Source organism: Spermophilus citellus, assembly GCF_964194105.1.
Source record: "Spermophilus citellus genome assembly, chromosome: 13".
Lineage (NCBI taxonomy): Eukaryota > Metazoa > Chordata > Mammalia > Rodentia > Sciuridae > Spermophilus > Spermophilus citellus.
Window position 1 is genome coordinate 105,456,625 of NC_138193.1, and position 12,610 is coordinate 105,469,234.

The following is a 12,610-nucleotide window of genomic DNA, read 5'->3' on the forward strand; positions in this document are numbered from 1 at the left end:
CAAGGATCTGAGAAAAATGAACAGCCCACATGTATTGGCAGCCATAATCAAAATTCTGGTTAAATGAAGAGGGAGCTGACAATGGTGGCAACTTTTGGGCAACTGGAAATGATCAGTTCTGTTCTTAACTCTGCAAATATTTAAATAATTCTATACCAAGGCAAGTCCAAAATGAATAGATTAAGCTATTCCCAATTAAGTTTTCTCATTTCATCATTTCTTTAGTAAACTTTCTCAAGTTTAAAAGGAGTAGTCTGGGCTGGGGATGTGGCTCAAGCGGTAGCGCACTCGACTGGCATGCGTGTGGCCCGGGTTCGATCCTCAGCACCACATACAAAAGAAAGATGCTGTGTCTGCCGATAACTAAAAAATAAATATGAAAATTCTCTCTCTCTCTCTCTCTCTCTCTCTCCCTCCCTCCCTCCCTCTCTCTTAAAAAAGAAAATGTTTAAAAATAAATAAATAAATAAAAGGAGTAGTCAGCTGGATTACTTCAATTTTCCTTCCAGATGGAGAAGGGATTTTTAAGTCTGAATTTATAAAAAGCACTTTTGTTGCTGTTATTACAAAAGTATACACCACTATAAAAATGAATAAAAGTTAAACTTTACCAAGCCCCAGAAATTACAAAATTTTAAAATTTTGTAATTCTTGTCAGTTTTTGAAAAAGCATACAGCTAATCTTAAAATATATATCTTTATAAAAGCAACTTTTATTTTGTATCAGGTGAACAGATTCATCATTTTCAAAAAGAAGGCTGTCACAACTTTAAATCTCCCCAGGAAAATCCAGATAGAGAAGCTAATTAAGCTCTAAAGGGATGATCTTTCTAAGCATTACCCACTTTAGAGTTCAGTTATATTCTTGCTCTTAAAATACAAACTGCTTCAAAAAAGGAAGTGATGGTCTTAAATATGCCGTATACACAAGCTTAAGCTGCTTGCAAAACAATAATACTGGAAAAAGCAACCACACACTGCTTTCAGCAAATCCCAGACAATTTCTTGTCCCATTCTGGTCATAGCTCTGCATGTTTTCTTTGAGCACTTTTAACAGTTACAGGAAAAACAAGAATATTCATGTTATTTAATCCTACTTTTGCCTTTATTTCATCATTTCAGTCTCTTCTCCCAGTTCTCTGCCCCAACATTACTGAAATCTGTGCATAACTTACAAAGACATGCATTTTATAAACAAAAAACTAGAACTTCTCTACAGATAGATCTTGGCTCCAAAACTGTGTTAGGTTGAGAATTAGGAAAAGAAAAACAGCAATCACCCTAAGTAGATTTCCCCAGGACTCTAATTAGGTTAATTTTGGTGATCTGAAATTTCTCACATGACTAGAGATTTGGAATTCCTAATATTCTCACAGGAGAAAACTGAAAATTATACAATATGTGACATCTGATGTCATTTTAATGGGTTAAAACATTAAAAGTAGGCCTAACAATTTATTACTATATAAATTTATCATATTTAGTATGCTTAAGGCTAATTATAGCTTTATAAAACTATAGTTGCAAAAAAGGAGAATGATAAAGGAAGGGAGAAGCCCAGCCCAGTGCGCACAGGCCTGTCTGTAATCCCAACTACTCAGAAGGCTAAGAAAGGAGAATGTCAAATTTAAGGCCAGTCTGGGCAACTAAGCGAGCAGCTCTAAAAATAAAAAAATAAGGGGTTGGGGTTGTGGCTCAGCAGTAGAGCGCTTGCTTAGCCAGTGCAAGGCCCTGGGTTCGATCCTCAGCACCACATATAAATAAATAAATAAAATAAAGGTATTGTGTCCAATTACAACTAAAAAATAAATCTTTTTTTTTAAATAAAATAAGTACAAATAAAAAAGACTGAGTATGTGGCTCCGAAGTGGGGCACCCCTGGGTTCAATTTCCATTAATCCCCCACCCCAACTACTGGGTTCAATAAGCCAAATCAAATCCTGTTTGGAATAATGGCGTATCATGGGCGAATAAATTAACAATTAATTTTCAAATTTTACGTTGGGCTAACTTAAACATGAGTGAAAATGCTTTCCCTCTGGCTTCGACATTTAATGTTAATATTGATACAGTGTCCTTAACAACAAAGAGAAGTGCAGGTTTATCCTTGTGTGGGTTTGTTTTTTTTAACTTCGAAAGGCCTGAAAACAACTGAATGGAGGCAAGATCGTCACTTGTCCCAATGACCCCTCCCCACGCCCAGTTGCTTCTAGGCCCGGCCAAAACCTGAAACGATGCGGGCAAAACCTGGGTCGCAAAGCGCCAGGGCCACGTCAAAGGGGCAGGAACCTGGCCATCAGCTAGCAGCTGGCACAACGCCGCCGCCTGGTTGCCGCCGACCCGCGCGGACTGGCCGGAAAGCCGAGGTGACCAGAGAAAGAAGCTTGAGAAGGAGCAGGGGCAGTGCCGTCCCCGGCAGCACCTGGCGAGAAATGCCCTCCCCGAAGCTGGGCCGCGCGGACCGGCCTCTCGGCGGCCGCCACTGACCCCGCAGCGCAGGGCCCCGGGGGCTGCAGCGGACTGCGCCCTGCAGTCCGCTGCAGCCCCTAAAGCTCCTCCCCAGCCGCCGCGGGGCCGAGGCGTGCAGCGAGCCGCCCACACCACCCCCAGCTCCCACCAACGCACCGGAGAAGGCCGCCATCTTCGCCTGTCCTCCGTGGCTCGGCTCACTCGCTCGCGGCAGCGCGTGCTTCCGGCCCTGGGCCTTCGCGTTCCGAGTCCGGGCAGGGACTCGGCCCCGGGAGAACGGTTCCGACCGAGGAAAAGACACCCGGCTTGCCACTCTCGACCCTGAGCCCCAGCGCAGACCCAGCTCAGCTGGACGGTGCCTTCCCGAAGTAGCCAGGACCGGTCACTAGCCGTCCTGGTGGTTACCAATTCTTTAGAGCAGGCCACGTGTCATCAGGATCACTTTTCCTCATTCAAGGAAGCAGATGTTTGAGGATTAGGGTCAAACCATGGACCCGGGCTGATCTAACAGCAAAACTGCCCTACTGGCTGCCTCCTCAGACCCCTCTCCCCCCACCCCCACCCCTACCCCCGTCTCCAGCTCACATCAAGACTAGTGGCACACACTAGATATTTGTTACGTATTTTTGACGGAAATAAGTAGAGATTTAGGTCTCCTTTCTTTTCTTTCAAACATGTTTGATGTAGCTTTGATAATTTCAGGCTTGACTTCTAGGCAATTTTGACTCCTTTCTGTTTGCAGAAAGATGGTACAAGTAAAGGAATATTAATGCATCCCACCACCCACTCTGCCAGGTAGTAATAGAATCTTTAGATGCACACACTGAGATTCAGGAAAGTTAGTAACTTGTCTAATACCACAGAGCTACTAGATGGCAACCTGGGATCTGGGCCACCTCTGCTGACTCCAGGGCCCATTCTGTACTCTGCATAGTCTGTCCCAGAATGTCATGGAGAAAAGTGAAACCCTAAATCCAGATATGATTAGAAATACAAGTTTGAGAGTCATACCCTCTGGATTTGAATTCTAGCTGTGCCAATTGCTAGCTGTGTAGTCTTGAACAAGTTGTGAAATTTCTCTGGGCTTCTGGTTGCTCAACTCTAAAATAGGGATGAGCAATAATAGCATCTATCTCTTAGGATTGTTAGGAGGATTAAATAAAATATATAAAGCATCTAGAAGAGTGCATAGTACATGAAAACAATATAAAGTATTATTCCTATTATTATTATTATTATTAAGAATTTACTTGAAGCTCCAAAAGCCAATGACAATACATTCAGGTCTGCAGTTTCACACTTCCAAGAGAGCACCACTCGCATTATATTCTATATTCTTGTTATGTTTTATATAAATGATACTGAGAATTATACAACAGCAATTTCAAAAGGAAATCCGGTGTTTGTGTCTTTAACATTCACCCTAAACATATGAACGTATCGAAGATGCAAACAAATAGAAAAAGTTTCTCTAAAGAAAGTTTTGAAGTGCTGTTGTGCTTTTCCTTTCTCAAGGGAGAAAGCAATTTCCAGGGTCTACTCAGAGAGTTTTGATCGCAAGAAGTTGAGATCTGAGATGGGAGGAGAGGAAAACACACAGAGAGAGAAAGCTGGCAGGAGGGATTGGCAAACTACATTTCCTACAGTAGTTTGAAGGATACCTGTGATTTTTTCTTTTTCCTCCCAAGGGCTAAACAAACCTGTCGGAAATGAACTTGAAGCTTCCCTCAAAGGGAATGTACATAAGAGAGCTGCCTAGAGAAGCTGAATTGTTCAGCAGACAGACCCTCAAAGGACCCTGTTGTTTCTGTACCATCCAGCTGGAGGAGAGATACTACCTGCCTTGTGTGGAGCCACTTGGAGGACACCAGCAGGAGAATCTCCAAGGCAAACACAAAATATGCCCTTTGGGGGAAAGAATCAGCCTTGAATGTGACTGAACCAAGGAGGAGCAGAATCAAATCACATGGCACCAGCCAATGAAGATGGAAACCCCACTCTCTAGACTATCCCTCCCCAGGAATCAGAGACAACAGCTGATAGGAGAGGGGAGAGCAGAGAAGACTGACCTCCGCGAAAACACAGCTCTCAGACTTGGGATAGGCCAAGGTGGGGAGGAAGAAACTGTGCCTTGGTTAAAGTTGTGAATCTAGATCACTATACTGGACTCGAGACTGTAATTGTATTGAAAGCAGTCATAGCTTTTCATTAGTTGAGAGTGACTGGAAAAGTTCTAGATGATGCCAGACACTTCATTTAGGTGAGCAGAAAAGGTAACTTACAGAAACTATTTCGATATAATCAATGGTATTTTCTGTTTGTGCCCTATGAAGTTCAGCCCATTTAATATATTGCTATAATAATTATAAATATGTGTGTGTGTGTTTTATAGTATCGTCAAGAATGGGAATTGGAATGTAACTGGGATTAACTTCTCTTTTGGCAGGTAGGTAAGGCCAGGTAGAGAAATACCAGGCAATCCCTTCATGAAACCAAAAAATAAAGGTTGTGTGCGCCCTGCCCCAACACACACACACCAGTAACATGGTTAGTGGGGTCTGTGTCCCCAGAGCAGGCTGATTAAATGAGGACCTACTACCACAGATTTCTTTAATTCCTGCCCTGGATCTTGAATACTGTCATGATGGAGTCTTTCATCAATAAGCTCATTCATCTCTGCTGCAGCTCTTGGTTGGTGAGTATCCTGCACCCACCCTCCTTAGAATAGCAGAATCCTAATCCTCCATGTCCAGAGGAGAACTCACAGTTAGGTAGGAACGTGGCTGCTAGAAGGTGGTGCCTAATGGCAGCTGGATAGGAAGAGATTGGACTGACTTTTAAAATTCCTAATTTGGGTTTGCCTCCAACATTTATTTCCTTAACCTCATGATAACCCCACATTTCATGTAATTGCATGTTTTGGATCCCACTAATCATGTTGTAGTACAATTTTACCATAATAAGTATGCATCAGAGAGACTGTGTTATATATTACAAGTAAGCTGTGATATTCCCCACTGCAGAACAGATGGTTTTGCAAAGACAGGCTTAAAAAAAATAAGGCCTTCAGATACCCATGACAGTGCACATAAGATGGGCCTTGTGAAAGACTCTAGATTGGTCACTCAAAAGCTACACACAGCCTACATCTTAATCTATTTTTACTGCTATCACAGAATACCTGAGACTGGATACTTTATAAAGAACAAAAAAGAAGTTAGGAAGGAGCAAGATGAGGAGAAAACAATCATCTTTTTAGACTTCTTCGTAGTGAAAGATAGCCTTGAAAACTATTTCTTCCTAGAGGGATATAAATGTTGATCCCAGGTTGGTACTTCTAGGAACCCTCTGTACAAATGCAATGAGACATAAAAGTCAAAGCTGCAGGCTAATGTTACTGAAGCAAAACAGACGGAAACTGGCTCCTTAATGAAGATGGCAAACTAAATGACCAGCCCATGTCTCTCTCTCCGCAGATCTCTTATGGATCACCAATGCCTTTCTTGGTTAAGTTTCCTTAAATTTCCTCTTACCTGCAGCCCAACACACTCCTGAGAAGTACAGAAAAGAAATAAGATGAAGCATTCCTCATTATGGATGTTGTATAATGAATCTTTCAGAAAAAAAATCAAACAGTCTATAATAGAGCAGTGTCTTTCATTGCTTTGCATTTTCTTATGGTATACTGCTCCCTGGAATAGCTTTCCCTCCAGTTTTGGTAATGTCTTGCTGTGTTACAGCTACCCAAAATTTTATGAATTAATACAACCACCAATGTATTTGCTCATTGGGTCAGCCATTTGGGTGGGATTAGCTGGATGGTTCATCTGTTCCACGTGGCGTTCCAGGAGTTATTCACTCAGTTGTATTCAGCTGGTGTCTCAGCTGGGTTGGAAAATCTGGGAAGACTGACTTCCATGGGTGGTGCCCTAGCATTTCCCCACAGGGCCTTGCTTCCTCTGTGTGGTCAGCCTGGACCTCCTCACAGAGGATTGGTACCAGGGAAGACAGACCTCCTATATGGCATCTGGGTTCTAGCAGGATGAGTTCCAAAAATAAGAAGCAGATGTGCACATCTCTTGTCAGTCTTGAAAGGGAGTACAGTGTCACTTCTGTCTAATTCTCTTGGTCACAGCCCAAACTCATAGGGAGAAGAAATACACTCTACCTCTCAACATAATCAATGACAAAGAGTTTACAGCCATTTATTATAAACTTACCTTCTATAACACATTAGGTATATTTATAACATATCACCCATAACACCTATCTCCTTGAAGAACTCCTAATTATCATTTGGATTCGGCTAAATGAGCACCTTACCACAAATCCTGCTATCTGAATGTTTATTTCTCCTTTTCCTTAAAATTTGGAATCTTTGCTGGACATATGGCTGCCCAGAATAAAGACTCCCTCCGTCTTGGCCTCCTGGTAGCTAGATATAGCCTGTGTTCTGGCCAGTGGGGGGTGTGTGTTTGTGTGTGTGTGTGTGTGTGTGTGTGTGTGTGTGTGTGTATAAGTAAACAGAAGTGTCAAAAGAGACTTCTGGGGATGTAGCTCAGTGGTAGAGTGCTTGCTTAGCATGTGTGAGGCACTGGGTTCGATTCTCAGCATCACATATAAATAAAATAAAATAAAGGCCTATCAATGACTAAAAATCTATTTTAAAGAGAGAGAGAGAGAGAGAGAGAGAGAGAGAGAGAGAGGGAGGGAGGGAGGGAGGGAGAGAGAGATTTCCAGGAAATGTCCCTAAGGGAGGTAGTACCTGTGATTTTAGATTTCTTTCTTTTTTTGGTACTGGGGACTTAACCCAGGAGGATTTAACCACTGAGATGTATCCCTCAGTCCTGTTCTATTTTTGATTTTGAGACAAGGCCTCAGTAAGTTGCATAGGGCCTTGCTAAATTGCTGAAGCTGTCTTTGAACTTGCTCTCCTCCTGCCTCAGCCTCCTGAGTCGTTGGGATCATAAGTATGTACCACCACACCTGGCATGACTTCAAATTTTTACATGAGATAATAAAGACTCTCTTCCTTTGGGGGTTTCTGAACCATACAGCCAAAGTGAATCCTATTTTAAATACCCCTGCTAGTTATCTGTTTCTATAAAACAAATTGTTCCAAAATCCAGTGACTTTAAAAATAAACGTTATCAGTCACAGCTTCTGTGGAACAGAATTCAGGAGCAGTGTGGCTGAGCAGGTCCACTGAGAGACCCTCTTACAATGGCAGTCAAACTTCTGGTGGGGAATGCAACCGTGCAAAGATATGGCTCAGCCTGGAGGATCAGCTTTAAAAGGTAGGGCACTCACAAGACTGTGATGAAGTGAGTGGAAACCTGTTTTCCACATGTCACATGCCACATCTTAGACTACTTCAGTGTTGTCAGGACTCATCTGCTGGCTCCTCACCCTCACTTCCCCGCCAAAGCAAGGCAATCCTAGCCTCCAAAGCAGAATGAGTGACATCTTTTATGGCATGGTACAGCCATCAAAGGCACACACCGTCACTTCTTCAGTCTCTTATTGATCACATAGGCCCATTCAACGGTGGAGGGGACTATACCCATAGCAGTGTGGATACCAGTTGATGAGAATCCTGGGGAACCATCTTGGAGGCAGGCTACCAGAGGCCCCTGCTTCCCTAACAGACCCCAGATTCTGTTCACGTAGCAAGCTGTAATGCAGGCACAAGCACGTTCATAAGCATCCCCTGGGATAAATCTTGCTGCTTTTAGACTGGTCACTGTCATCACTACACTTGTTGGCTTCGCTTTCCCTGTTTTTCATAATTTCCCTGACTTAGTGTTGAACATGGAGAGGCTCCCTTTTAAATATCCTCCTTTCCCATCTATATTTCCTGCAGCTTCTGAGCAGAGCAACAATCATTGAATTTTATGCTTTTGTCAAAATAAGTTGTCAGAAACGGGTCCAGATCTATTAGAATGCAACAGCCTTCCCGCTGCCCTGGCATTCACCTTATGGTGCAGGGACAGAGGGGGCCTGGCAAAGAGACATAAATCCAGAGATCTATAACTCTGTATCCCCCCAAGAAGTGGCCATAAAGTCCTTCACTCCAGATATATGGAGGGAGGGCGACAAAGGGTGGCCTGGAGGAGTTTCAGAGGGACTGTAAAACAGAAAAAAGACAGCTTACTAACTGTCAGTCTCATTATAAGCAAGCCAGGCAGGAACATGATTTATGGTTGGGTGCTGACTGGCCGGCAGGCATGACTGTGGCTCTCTCCCCCATCCCCGCCATCTTGAGGGCTCATCAGCCCCTGTGAGTGACGCTGATGGCTCCCGGGGAAACGGTACTGCACTGGGAGTCGGCGCAAGAGCATACTGCCTGGAGGTGGGAGGGTTCGAGAACAGTCTCTGTGCCTGGCACATGTTCTGAATACAGCAGCCCAGAATCTCTGAGGACCCCCAACTTCCTCTCTGTGGTAGAAAGCCACGTTGCCCCAGCTCACAGAGTTCAGGCTTGCTTTCTCTGCTTCCCACCAGCGACCTCAGTCACTGTACCTTCTGCGGGTGACACTGATCATAGGGTTTCATGTTAACAAGGCTTGAGAGTGTTTTACCAGCCGAAACAGGATAACTTGCTATATTTAAAAGGAAGGAGATCATTTTTCAAAAGGTCAAGAATTCTTCAAAATGCCTGGAGACAATAATTCTGGATCTATGAATTGATACAGCCTGGTACCAGTGACATTACAATCATAAGGATGGGAATTTGCAAAGGCTGCTTCAAGTACAGCTCGGAACAGTGATGTTGCAGTTACGATACTTGCGTTATAAATTACCCCCAAAATGTTTCGACTTATGACATCCATTTATTTTTCTCACCAATCTGTGGGTGAGGGACCTGGGACAGGAGGCAGCAGGAATGGCTTCTCGCTGTTCTACAATGCCCAGGAGCACCTCCATCACAAAATCAAGGCGAGGGGGTAGAATCCGAAGATTCAGTCATTCATTCACAGTTGATGCACATATCAGTGGGATCCTAGTTGGGGCTGTTTGATGCTGCAGCATCTCATGTGGCCTGGGCCCTTGCACAACATGGTGGTTGCGTCCTAAAGGTCAGCATCCCAAGGGCCACATGGTCTTTAATGGCCACACTTCAGAACAAGCCGTGTCACTTCCTCCTCATTCTATTAGTTGAGACATTTACAAAGGTCAGCCTACTTTCAAGGATACATCTCCTGTATTCTAGACATATTCTTTCCTACCTCCATGGTGGAGTAGCCATCCCATTTCCTCCTGCAGGGTGGGTGTGTGTGTGGGGGGGTGTTAACTAGCCCAGCCAGTGTAGTAAGTCCCTTTTCTGCCTTTTGGTTCAGAGGCATGAGGATCCCAAAATGACCGGGTGGCGGTCCTAACTTCCCGTTGGATAGAATTGCTGTCATATCTCCTGGGGGAAGTATTCCTCCCTTCTCCGACATCCAGAGCGTAAAGTTAAGAGGAAAAAAGTGGTGACTCTGCTAATAGAGTTCTAGAGGTGATATAGTGCCACTCCTATTCCTCCCACCCCTTGATTATTTGTCCTGTGAACCATGGTTATGGGAGAAACAGCACCATATATTAAACACTGACACAGAGCATATGGTTATCTCTGCCGCGTGAATACGTTCAGTCTGCTAACTTGGAAGCTGTCTCTGCCTGGGGAAGAAATGGGAATATGGAGACAGACCTGAGAGGGAGCAGGCATTGTGTGTTAGTGCCTGGGATACCTTTGCAGGATCCTTTACTCACAATTCACCTAACAGAACATTTTAAGTGCCTCCTGTGTACCCTAGCCTGCAGCAGTGCTGAGGATATACAGACAGGAGTAAGCCATACTTTCTTTGCTTTCAAGATAATCAATGGTTTTCAAGTGAGATGAAATGCACCTGATGGAGGGGGCTGTGTGGCACCTGGATCTCCTCCCGCGGCTTCTTCCTCCATTTGCCATCTTCCGTCCAAGGCTCCTCCACCTGGATCCTCTTTCAAGCAAAATGGCCTTTTCTTGGCAACTCAGAAATCCAAGGGGGAGGAAACTGAAGCTGCTGGGCCTTCTTAAAGCCCGAGCTTAAAAGAGAAACCTTTCACTTAGGCGAAGAGACGCAGGAAGCCTGCTGTGCTTCTGGGCTGGAGCACTTGAAGTCCTTTGGTCTACACTCCCTTTTTCGTTGCATGACTGCAAACTGACGGAATTCTAAACCTGCCCTCCTAGCACCCCACCCTACCACTAGTTTTCATATGAGATATCTTGCCTAATATACACCAAAGCACACCGGATATTTGTGATGTCCCAACTACTTGTTTGAAAGAAATTGCAGCTCCACATTCAACTGTTCATACCACTGACCCTCAAATGCAAGCAGGCCACCACTCTTCCAGGGAGTTCCTTCCACCAGATTCCTAGGTCTAGACCACAGGAAGTTTTGTCCCCCAAGTCTGAGGTCAGCTCAGGGACAGGCATTTAAGCAAGTCCTCTAGGTGGTTCCGATACAGGAGTCCTCCCTGAACCACCTTATTAGAGCAAGGTTATTCTAGAATATTGTTGTTTTAGGGCTCACCAATGGGGGCATGTTGATTTTGTGTTGATTTTATTCTTAGATGCCATTTTATTTCCTATCTCTTGGACCCTCAAAGGCAAAGCAGCATACTAATCTGGTAGAGACAGTTTTTTTTTTTTTTTTTGTAGTTGTAGATGGACAGCATGCCTTTATTTCATTTGTTTATTTATTTTTATGCGGTGCTAAGGATGGAACCCAGTGCCTCACATGTGTTAGGCAAGTGCTCTACCACTGAACTACAGCCCCAGCCCTGGTAGGGACAGATTTTAATCAGTAATCTGTAGCAATAGGGAAGAGGGTCCAAAGTAAACTGCACTCATCCTGGGTGAGGTGACCTGTAGGGCTTGAGTAGAGCCAGAGAAGGAAAAATTATAAAGGTTGGTCAGTGTAAACACTGATCAGACCAACTGCTTTCACCAGCTGAAAATCATCAAATTTAGCATTCCATTCTCCCAGGACACGGTCCTGGCAATTGCATTTCAAAGCAATGACTTTCAGGATTTTCAGATAGAAACTCTGGAATTGTCAGAGAAACATGTACATCTCAAAGGGACAAAGGAAAGATCACAATTGTAAGCTTTTTTTTTTTTTTTTTTTTTTTTGCAGTGCTGGGGATTGAACCCAGGACTTTGTGCATGCAAGGCACAAACTCTACCAACTGAGCTATATTCTTAGCCCAATAGTAACCATTCTTAATAAATGCTCTAAAAATATTAGCTAGAAAAAAATGGCATATTCTTCTGGTAGACTCTAGGTTTGTCAAGCAGATGTTTGGAGGGTGAGGAGGACCACGTAGTCTGACACTAATCTGACTACTAACAGTTGGTCACGATTGGTGTTTAAGTCTTTAAATCAGGAAAAGAATAGAGGTGGATAAAATCATTTGTGCTGAGTCTGTAGTTTTTTTTAATGTTACTCTTTTTTTTTTTAAGAGAGAGAGAGAGAGAGAATTTTTAATATTTATTTTATTTTTTAATTCTCAGCGGACACAACATCTTTGTTGGTATGTGGTGCTGAGGATCGAACCCCGGGCCGCACGCATGCCAGGCGAGCGCGCTACCGGTTGAGCCACATCCCCAGCCCTTAATGTTACTCTTTATTTGTTGCTTTTAGATGTACATGACAGTAAGGTGTATTTTGTCATATTATATGAAGTGCAACCCATTCCAATTTTGATCCAATTTCTGCAGTTGTACATGATGCGGAGTTATACTGGTCGTGTAAAACCTATATGAGCATAGGAAAGTTATGACTTATTCATTCTACTGTCCTTCCTATTCTCATCCCTCTTCCTTCCCGTCATTCCCCTTTGTCTAATCCAATGGATTTCTACTCTTCCCCTTCCAACTCTCCCTTATTTTGGGTTAGTATCCACATATCAGAGAGAACATTTGGCCTTTGGTTTTGGGGGATTGGCCTATTTCACGTAGCATGGTATTCTCCAGTTCCAACTATTTACCAGCAAATGCCATAATTTCATTCTTCTTTATGACTGAGTAATATTCCATCGTGTATACATATCACATTTTCTTTATCCATTCATCTGTTGAAGGGCACCTAGTTTGGTTCCATAGCTTAGCTAT

General features: G+C 43.5%; 1 protein-coding gene across 1 annotated transcript in view; it reads right to left on the reverse strand.

The window, feature by feature from the left end:
- DDX1 (DEAD-box helicase 1) overlaps nt 1-2,672 on the reverse strand; it is a 32,548-nt gene extending 29,876 nt beyond the window's left edge. The window contains exon 1 of the mRNA XM_081264344.1: nt 2,626-2,672. Coding sequence (XP_081120470.1) covers nt 2,626-2,641 — 16 coding nt within the window. The 5' untranslated portion in view covers nt 2,642-2,672. The remainder of the gene's footprint in view (nt 1-2,625) is intronic.
- Nucleotides 2,673-12,610: the final 9,938 nt, after the last annotated feature.